This window comes from Antedon bifida, chromosome 3 (genome assembly GCF_963402885.1).
Source record: "Antedon bifida chromosome 3, ecAntBifi1.1, whole genome shotgun sequence".
Classification (NCBI taxonomy): domain Eukaryota; kingdom Metazoa; phylum Echinodermata; class Crinoidea; order Comatulida; family Antedonidae; genus Antedon; species Antedon bifida.
Genome location: NC_136228.1, coordinates 9,886,964 through 9,898,390, shown reverse-complemented (window position 1 = coordinate 9,898,390; position 11,427 = coordinate 9,886,964). Strand labels below are relative to the sequence as shown.

Genomic DNA, 11,427 nt, shown 5'->3' with positions numbered 1-11,427 from the left:
TAAAAAAATAAAATGGTCAAAATTTGGCCGTTTTTGGAAACATGCGCAGAACCCATTATTCGTCTCTGCGCATGTTTATTATGCAATAGTAACCATTTATGTCAAAAGTGGTTACTATAGCACAATTGACATGCGCAGAACCCATTATTCGACTCTGCGTATGTTTTTTATGCAATAGTAACCATTTATGTCAAAAAATAAAAGGGTCGAAAATCGGCCATTTTTCGAAAATTTTCCTGTACTATAGTACAAAGATTTTTTTTAAAAATGGCCAATTTTTGACGTTTTTATTTTTCGATAAAACTGGTTACTATAGCACAATTGACATGCGCAGAACCCATTATTCGTCTCTGCGCATGATTATTATGCTATAGTAACCCTTTATGTCAAAAAATAAAAGGGTCGAAAATCGGCCATTTTTTGAAAATTTCCCTGTACTATAGTACAGGGATTTTTTTTAAAAATGGCCAATTTTCGACCTTTTTATTTTTCGATAAAACTGGTTACTATAGCACAATTGACATGCGCAGAACCCATTATTCGTCTCTGCGCATGTTTATTATGCAATAGTAACCATTTATGTCAAAAGTGGTTACCATAGCACAATTGACATGCGCAGAACCCATTATTCGACTCTGCGCATGTTTATTATACTATACAGTAGTAACCCATTATTCGCTTCTGCGCATGTTTAGTATGCAATAGTAACCATTTATGTCGAAAGTGGTTGCCATAGCACAATTGGCATGCGCAGAACCAATTATTCGACTCCGCGCATGTTTTTTATGCTATAGTAACCATTTATGTCAAAAAATAAAAGGGTCGAAAATCGGCCATTTTTCGAAAATTTCCCTGTACTATTGGTAAAGGGATTTTTTCAAGAAATGGCCAATTTTCGACCTTTTTATTTTTCGATAAAACTGGTTACTATAGCACAATTGACATGCGCAGAACCCATTATTCGTCTCTGCGCATGTTTATTATGCAATAGTAACCATTTATATCAAAAGTGGTTACCATAGCACAATCGACATGCGTAGAACCCATTATTCGTCTCTGCGCATGTTTATTATGCAATAGTAACCATTTATGTCAAAAAATAAAAGGGTCGAAAATCGGCCATTTTTCGAAAATTTCCCTGTACAGGGATTTTTTTTAAAAATGGCCAATTTTCGACCTTTTTATTTTTCGATAAAACTGGTTACTATAGCACAATTGACATGCGCAGAACCCATTATTCGTCTCTGTGCATGTTTATTATGCAATAGTAACCATTTATGTCAAAAGTGGTTACCATAGCACAATTGACATGCGCAGAACCCATTATTCGACTCTGCGCATGTTTTTTATGCTATAGTAACCATTTATGTCAAAAAATAAAAATCGGCCATTTTTCGAAAATTTCCCTCTACTATAGTACAGGGATTTTTTCAAAAAATGGCCAATTTTCGACCTTTTTATTTTTCGATAAAACTGGTTACTATAGCACAATTGACATGCGCAGAACCCATTATTCGTCTCTGCGCATGTTTATTATGCAATAGTAACCATTTATGTCAAAAGTGGTTACCATAGCACAATTGACATGCGCAAAACCCATTATTCAACTCTGCGCATGTTTTTTATGCTATAGTAACCATTTATGTCAAAAAATAAAAGGGTCGAAAATCGGCCATTTTTCGAAAATTTCCCTGTACTATAGTACAGGGATTTTTTTAAAAAATGGCAAATTTTCGACCTTTTTATTTTTCGATAAAACTGGTTACTATAGCACAATTGACATGCGCAGAACCCATTATCGGCCATTTTTCGAAAATTTCCCTGTACTATAGTAAAGGGATTTTTTTCCAAAAAATGGCCAATTTTCGACCTTTTTATTTTTCGATAAAACTGGTTACTATAGCACAATTTACATGCGCAGAACCCATTATTCGCCTCTGCGCATGTTTATTATACTATAGTAACCATTTATGTCAAAACAGGTTACCATAGCACAATTGACATGTGCAGAACCCATTATTCGTCTCTGCGCATGTTTATTATGCAATAGTAACCATTTATTTCAAAAAATAAAAGGGTCGAAAATCGGCCATTTTTCGAAAATTTCCCTCTACTATAGTACTGGGATTTTTTTTAAAAATGGCAAATTTTCGACCTTTTTATTTTTCGATAAAACTGGTTACTATAGCACAATTGACATGCGCAGAACCCATTATTCGTCTCTGCGCATGTTTATTATGCAATAGTAACCATTTATGTCAAAAGTGGTTACCATAGCACAATCGACATGCGTAGAACCCATTATTCGTCTCTGCGCATGTTTATTATGCAATAGTAACCATTTATGTCAAAAAATAAAAGGGTCGAAAATCGGCCATTTTTCGAAAATTTCCCTGTACTATAGTACAGGGATTTTTTCAAAAAATTGCCAATTTTCGACCTTTTTATTTTTCGATAAAACTGGTTACTATAGCACCGTTGACATGCGCAGAACCCATTATTCGTCTCTGCGCATGTTTATTATGCAATAGTAACCATTTATGTCAAAAGTGGTTACCATAGCACAATTGTCATGCGCAGAACCCATTATTCCACTCTGCGCATGTTTATTATACTATACAGTAGTAACCCATTATTCGCTTCTGCGCATGTTTATTATGCAATAGTAACCATTTATGTCAAAAGTGGTTACCATAGCACAATTGACATGCGCAGAACCCATTATTCGACTCTGCGCATGTTTTTTATGCTATAGTGACCATTTATGTCAAAAAATAGAAAGGTCGAAAATCGGCCATTTTTCGAAAATTTCCCTCTACTATAGTAAAGGGATTTTTTTTTAAAATGGCAAATTTTCGACCTTTTTATTTTTCGATAAAACTGGTTACTATAGCACAATTGACATGCGCAGAACCCATTATTCGGCTCTGCGCATGTTTATTATACTATAGTAACCATTTATGTCAAAAGTGGTTACCATAGCACAATTGACATGCGCAGAACCCATTATTCAACTCTGCGCATGTTTTTTATGCTATAGTAACCATTTATGTCAAAAAATAAAAGGGTCGAAAATCGGCAATTTTCCGAAAATTTCCCTGTACTATAGTACAGAGATTTTCGAAAAAATTGCCAAAATTATGCAGTTTTTAAAATACTATTTTTATGCAATAATATTTCTATATATGTGCATATATTGCGTTATCATCATTTTATAGATGTATAGTAACTAGTTATGTAAAAAAATAAAATGGTCAAAATTTGGACGTTTTTGGAAAAAATCCCTGTGCTATAGTACAGGCATTTTTAGAAAAAAATTGCCAAAATATGCAGTTTTTAAAATACTATTATTATGCAATAATATTGCTATTATATGTGCATATATTGTGTTATCATAATCTTATAGACGTATAGTAACCATTTATGTAAAAAATAAAAGGGTCGAAATTTGGTAATTTTTGGAAAAAATACCTGTGCTTATTATGTGCATATATTGCGTTATTATAATCTTATAGACGTATAGTAACCATTTATGTAAAAAAATAAGAGGGTAAAAATTTTGGAAAAAATCCCTGTGCTATAGAACAGGGATCTAAAAAAAAAAATTGCCAAAATGTAGTTTTCAAAATACTATTATTATGCAATAATAGTACTATATATGTACATATATTGCATTATCATCATCTTATATGTAACCATTTATGTAAAAAAATAAAAGGGTTGAAATTTGGTCATTTTTGGAAAAATCCATGTGCCATATAGTACAGGGATTTTATATATATTTAACTGGTTACTATGACAATAATAACACAAAAAGGTAAAATGCAACTCTGTGTTTATCTATTGACGTAACTTGCGCAGAACACATGTTTGATATTTTTTAAGGGAGAAACATTTTCAGTCAGTCAGTTTTTAAATTATTACAATGGTCAAAATTGGATTTCACATTTTAAGATTATTATTTTCATAATAAACTGAATACTTTTACATGATTCTAAAAGACATACATTCAATCAGTAACTTAATCTTGTGCTTTGTGAATAAAATAAATGATTACATATAATATTTTCAGCTTTTAACAATTTGTATGTAAATAACATATATAGGAAACTTCTATATCTTCACTAGATTCACATACAACAATCAGCACAGAACAGTTGAGTAGTTTTTTTATTTTGAGTGTTGAGATTGTTCTTAACGAAAAAGCTTTCGTTGTCAACGTTTTCTTTTCGAATGACTTTCAGTTGAGCACAAATTTACAATTCGAATACAAAAAGTACTCAACGAATCTTTACGTTGACATCGAAAGTTCCCAATCGAATACGACAATTGTAACCAATGAAAATTAATAAAAGTTTAAAATCGAACATTTCCCTTTAATATATTTTGGTAAATTTCATCAGTAAGTAATTCAAAGTTTCTGGTTTTACTATCCATATAGTACACAACATCTCCTTTCAGCTTGGGTAAATGGAATGCTTCTTCTCTAAATCCTGTCTTCTTCACTTTGTGAGTAGCTAAAAGTTTTAGATAAAATTGAAATGGTATTAAATATAACTAATAAGAATATAAGTATATATAATAAATAAGTATCAAATAATAGGAAACCAATCACTGTCTAGCCTAGGCCTAGGAAGCGAGGCCTAGCAAAACAGTCATGTAGTAGAATTAACAAGATATACAATTGACGTGAATATGTTTTGTTTTTGGGGCCGCGGTGCAGACGACCTGGTTCGTACTTGTAAATCATGCAGTGAGCCTAGCGGCATTCTGCAATAGGATTTACACGCATAGTGCTTTTATGCTTTTTTGCTGTGCACCTTTTGCATTCCAGTGCATCATAGTGACAAAATAAAGAGCGCACACGTGACTCATTTCAGTGCATCTGATTGGCTACATCATTGAACCCATGTTATAAAAAGCAAATAACGCACAAGTCTTTTTCATTAGGGGAAATGCAGCGCATTCTCAGGTATTCACAATGTCATGCATGTCACACGATTGTAAATACCCTTGAGTGCGCCACATTTCCACTAACAGGCAACACCCAGTAAAGACAACTCTCTGTTGGGTCTCGAAGGTTCTACTATAAGACTTACACGTCATTTCAAGTTTTTCTGTAAACCTAATGAAGATTGGTTTAGCATAAGCTGGCAAAGCTTTCTGCAGGTCATGATTGAGTGTAACCAGATCCACTGTACCAGGTGTACCAACCACAGCTACCATACCAGCCCTACCTTCGTTACCTGTCAAAGCAAAACAAGTCAACATTAAGACATCGATAGGTTTTCTTGTATTTTATTGTAATGTTTTAAATATTCCATTCTGCAATCGCCAGGCTTCCAACTATGAAGAATTTGAATAAAATAATAGACAAAAAAAATTATAGGATTTACGCTTTCCACAGCATTTATTTGTCAAATATAAAATATCAGAAATTTGCTTTCTGTACACTACAGATCATTACACATATAAACAACAATCCTAATAAAAAAAAATATAATAAGAATATAAACTGTTTTGAGTCAAAAAATATATTTCACATTTTAATGTATATAAATCATAACAAGATTATTCTATGGGATTAAAAGATTTTTAAAAAAATCAACAGTACTCAGTGGTGCTAAACAATCCTATCGAAAACACTTTTAACACAATGGTGTAGTACTTTTAACACAATGGCGTACCTGGAATCTCAACACCATAGCATGTTGCGTCTCGTAGGCCTATCAACCGGCTCACAGTACTCTCCACTTCTGTGGTAGAAACGTTCTCTCCTTTCCAACGGAATGTATCGCCTGAACGATCACAAAAATACATATATCCCAGTTCATCCATATACAGCATGTCCCCTGAATTGTACAAAAGGTTAAATAAATTGTGATTATGTATGATTTAGACAATTATGATTAATATAATAACTGTAGTGTCAAATAATCTCATATCCTAAATCACAGGGCGGATAATAACATTGTTTGGGCTGGGGCACTTTGTAATTATTTAGGCGATAATTTTAAATGAAACATGACTTTTTTTATTTTACAAATATTCAATCACAAGAAATTCTCAGCCATTTTCACATATTCAGGTGGCATAGAGGTCAAAGTTCAGGATAGATATCAGTCATAATCAAAAATATTTCCTGCCATTTGTTATTTAAGTCCAACACTCTTCAACATCATATTTACAAACCTGAAAGAAACACACTGTCTCCTTTTTCAAAGACATCGTATTCAATCTTTTTCCCAGAAGCCTCCTTGTTTACGTAACCATGGAACTCTCTTGTGGGATCTCCTTTTCTTATCTTGCCAATGAGATGACCAACTTGCCCTGAAACAGTTTTATATGATCAATTTTTAATAAACGTTTACTGTACATATTTAATAGATGAAATATACAGTGGGAAACCCCATTTTCGAGGATGCCTTCGGAGATAACAAAGTGTACCCTTTATAGGGTTGGTGTAGTGTTAAAACATACACATATTGTATTAAACCAGAGGATATACAGTATTTGTGATTAGCACTAGCAATAATAAGCACAAACCTGGTTTGCATCTTTCGCAAAGACCATTTTTATTCCGAATTATCTCTTTCGTGACTTCATCCACTCTGATAAGTGTCACAGGATAAACATTAGGTACGATGATAGAGTTGAAGCCGACTGCACCAGGATAGCTGGTAGTGTTGATGACGTTTGTGTTGCCTTCCGTTGCACCATAAAACTCAGCAATCTGAGACGATTATAAACATAACAAATATAAATATTGATTGTTGTATTTCAAAACACATCCAACAAAAATGTGTGGGTAGAAATAAACAAGTTTTCAAGTTGTGCGGCCGAGCGGTTCAATGTAACCATTTATTTTCTTTCTTTCTAATCTATTAAAATAATACAAATTAATAAGGTATTTAAATAAGGTACGAATAAAATAAATAATAAATACGAATTTCAAATAATTCATCTCGATAAATTTATATATATATATATATATAAAAAAAAGATTAAAAAAAACCATATCATTACTCTATTCTTTTCAGAACTAATACACGTGGTGTACCGCAAACTTTATATCAACATTTGATTTCACCATGCAAACCTTCAAACAATACATTACTCTATTACTCATAGAATTATTAATATTTTCACCATTTTCTCTTTTTTTATATTTATAGCAACAAATAAACCTTAAAATAATAATAGAACAAAATGTAAAAAGAAAAGCAACCCTGTGATGTGGAAGCCCACACAATAGTAATACATCAGTCCGTGCTGCGAATCGTAGCATTACAATCGGCACAGATTCAAGGCCCTTTTCGACCATAGCACTGGTGGTAGAACAAGTCTTTTCAGATAAGGACGTAAGTGGTAGGCGCTGCAATGTGGCTACTGTTGGTCCGTAGAGAAGCTAAGCTAATGCAAATTTCATCAATTGAGGATGAATATTAATACAAATAAACACATGCATTTTAACTTAATATAATTAAGCTGCCTGTGGCTATGTGAAAGAATTTTAGGATTCGAACCTAGATTTTGGGATTTATAAGCAAGTATATACATAAAGTTCTGTCTGCACTATCAAACTAGTGGTAGTGATATGCTTTAATATGGTAGTGATATGACATCGTCATGTCCATATATGAGCACATCACATTTTTTTGTCACATAAAGTTTGATAGTGTAGACAGAGCTTTACAAGCGACAAAATATGTATATCCTTGTAATGCATTATCTTTTCCCATTTCAAAAATTAAAAAAACTACACTCAGTTTTTTGAAAAAAATTTGAGCCACATTCACAGCCAATGATACTAACCTTAGGAATTTTAAACCTGTTAACAAAGTCAGTCCAAATTTTTTTCTGTAGACCATTACCGATGGCCATACGAACACAATGACCAGTGTCAGATGGACGATCAGGTTGATTGAGCAGGTACCGGCAAATTTCACCAATGTATTGAATAACCTATAAGATATAACGAAATAGTTAGTGTCGAATTTATAGTTTAGAATTCCAGTCAGGCTATTAAAATTTAATGATATAAATTTTAGGAGCGTCAAAAAAATACATTGAGAACTGATTAATAATTTTTGTATTAGTCACTAACTGTATTATCATTTTTGTAATGTATTATTGAAATGAAAGATTGAAACAAAATTTAAAATACATACAGTTGCTTTATATTTTATACAGTCATCCCAAAAACGACTTGCTGAGAATTTCTTGCGAATGGCCATCGTGCATCCAGATACTATCACTTGTCCAACCCCTACAATACCACCTGCAGAGTGGTAGAGCGGCATTGCGCAATAGATGATGTCACTGCTTCGAAAGTGGAATGCAAGGGTCATTCCCACAGACATGTACATAAAACTAAAAAGAATAACATAAGAAATAAAAATCAACAAATAGTATTTAAATTATTGCTATCGTCGAATTGAGAACTTGCTTATATGCATTATATATTATAAGATTGAATTATTATTAATATTAATATTATTAAGCTGCTCACATAGAGTCTTGTAAGTCTTTGAGTTATTTTTGTCACATGAAATACATATATTTGTTGTTACACTATAAGATAAGATTAATAATTAATGTGTTCAAAGTTCTGTAACTGTTTTATGACCCAGATACAAATGATATCTCATTGGACCCTTTGTTAAGATGACAACCAAATGCTACATATTTTTAGTATTACTAACCGTGAGTGTGTAATTACAGCTGCTTTAGGCAATCCAGTAGTTCCTGATGTATAGATGTAGATTAATTTATCTGAAATCAAACAAATAAGATAGGTTAGACTGGTAATCTCACGATATGAATTAGTCACATTGTGAACGTAATACTTAACTGTGATATAATTTGTAATCAAAATAAATGTACTTCTTGAGTGCAAGATAAGGGTGGGGTCCATTGCAAGAGAAATCGGAGATGTGAAAGTGAACAAGGATCATAAGGACATATAGAAATGTGAAAGACAAAATAAAAAATTACATATAAAATGTAAAAAAGGTAATATAAAAAAGTACAATAAAAAGTGAAGAGCAACAATATCATAAAACCGGAATATATAGGAATATCAACGATGAGATACTTTCTTAGTTTAATTTTTAAAATAGGTAAAAGAGGCTAGAAAGCTCTTCTCGTCCAATAAGAAACATATTATTACCACCCAGAATAAAGCCTGGCAACAACAATAACATAGTACTGTAGTAACAATTTTATTATAAAGTTTAGTGGTGATTTTAGTTTGAAAGATGATAACCATGTATTTGTTTTACCTTTTATTTTTAGGCCATGTGGACTTGTTGGACAGTAAGTTGATGCTGCTTGAATGAGTGGATCTAGATGTATGGCATCCTTAATACCCTCTAGCACACAATCTCCAAAACAATAGTACTGCAAGTTTCCAGTTTGTAGTGTTTGAGCTTCAGCAACAGCTGCATAAAGAATGGTTTGAATGGTCAAGAAATGCTAGTAAAGTTAGGTGAACATCTAACAACAGGACGATGAGCTCACCTTGCCAAGATAAGAACGAACTCATAACAGTCCATTGATCTTATGTCTAGTAGCGACAAATACCAACAGTACTGTACTATGAGGGTGTGTGGTGCAGTGTGCTGAACGTTGGATTACTGATCGTGGTTCGAATCCAACTCTCGCCGCATTGCTTGTATTCTTAGGCAAGATACTTTACTTGCATTTGCCTCTCTCCACACAGGTGTATAAAATGGGCACCAGTTAAATCAAGACAACTTTGCGCTGATTACTAGCTGCATTTATTATACTGTCGGGGTAATAATGAACTATTATTATTATATTCTCAGCTGCACAGTGTCTGTTTAGTGGGCATGGAACTGATCATGTCGCAGCCACAGATAACCTTTTGATCCCTGTTGTTAGATTCCCTTTGGTACACTATGTGTGATTCCAAAAAGGAGGTAATATAAAGTAAGGTTAAGAATGTCTTGAGGTTTTGGTTGTTTTATTCTACAGTGTTCCTATTTGGAAGCACATATGTACTGCATTTAAAATAACTTTGTGATAACAATGGCTCTGAAACAATGACGCTATTAAGGAGGAAGTGACAATAGGCACTTCCCTAAAATATTAAACCCAGGTTGAATAAGCACCACCTGAAACTTTTTTATTTCTATGACAGAAAAAGAAGCTTGTTTGTACAGTAGCCCATCAGTATATTTCTCAATCATCAGCAATTTTAATTTTCTATAATATAATACCACTATTGAGAGCTAAAATAGTACATTAATCCCTGGTTCAATTAAGCTATGCTATTCTTACCATCGGATAGGTCACTACCATAAATCAGTGCCCGGCCATTAGAGACAGAAACACAATGCGCCATGGACTTCAGTCGTAGGTTATAGTTTATGAGAGCAGCCACAACGCCGATCTTGGACAAGCCTAGCCATATGGCGACAAACTCTGGGCTACCCGTCATGAAAACAGCCACTGTATCACCGTGCCTGTAACCTGCTCCAGAAAAATAGTTAGCAACACGATTACTGTAATCTTCTATCTGTTGAAATGTCCATTTTTCATCCTCGGTCATAAATGCCACTTTATGGGGATGTTTCTTGACATTAGCTTGAAATTGTTGGTGTACAAGAACATTGTCTTTTTGATATTTATAAAGACTGTACTTGAGTGCAAATAATGTATATAAAGCTCTGAAATTAAACGAAAATTTAATTATAGTCTTTTTCCCATCAATGCTTAAACTTTTCTACATAAAGCCTGATTGTTTTATCTCAGTGTGACTATAAAAGCAATTTAATTTTTTATTATAAAAAGTTATGGTATAATACATTATTAGTTTATTTATAAATATGCCTAGGTTAAAATAATACATTATTGACTATTTGGGTTTAAATTCAAATTGCGCAGATAATTGTGGAAATCGTGCATAGTACACGAACAATATTATAATATAACTAATAATAAAATCATAACTAGGCTAACTTACTGTGCATCTCTTGGTAATGTTTTTATTGCATTTCTTGTAAATCTCCAGCCTCCAGTTACCAGGTAGACAGTATAGGCAATCAGTAGGCTGAGCCCAGCACTTAAGCCTCCGAATCCCCAAAGAACACCTCCAAACAACACAAACAAAAGGCCTTTCTGTGCCATGCTCGCGCTTGGTGTTAAGCTAATAAGAAAACGCAAAATGTTCACTCCCCTAATACTAGGCCTAGATGAACTTGTTATCATATCACGGACAATACACTATTTTGTTTAGATAAATGCAATCTTTTTAGTGGCTTATATTATAGAAATCACATGATTAATCACCCCAAATTAGGCCCAGTAATTTTGACTTTGGTCTGCGACTGAAACAACAACGCCGCTAAAGATAATGACCTGGGTCAAACGATTCGCTTCAGTAATTATTATGAAAACAAA

At 33.2% G+C, this 11,427-nt stretch overlaps 1 protein-coding gene across 1 annotated transcript; it reads right to left on the bottom strand.

Annotated features, from left to right (window-relative positions):
- Positions 1-3,776: 3,776 nt before the first annotated feature.
- On the bottom strand, positions 3,777-11,359 carry LOC144837730 (long-chain fatty acid transport protein 4-like). The gene is made up of 11 exons (XM_078692965.1): positions 10,991-11,359; positions 10,306-10,694; positions 9,285-9,443; positions 8,706-8,775; positions 8,172-8,373; positions 7,816-7,965; positions 6,547-6,733; positions 6,193-6,330; positions 5,688-5,852; positions 5,100-5,246; positions 3,777-4,517 (listed from the first exon to the last, which is right to left on the bottom strand). Exons 1-11 carry the CDS (start codon positions 11,233-11,235, stop codon positions 4,357-4,359), a joined length of 2,013 nt encoding a protein of 670 aa, XP_078549091.1. The 5' UTR covers positions 11,236-11,359; the 3' UTR covers positions 3,777-4,356.
- Between the last annotated feature and the right edge of the window lie 68 nt (positions 11,360-11,427).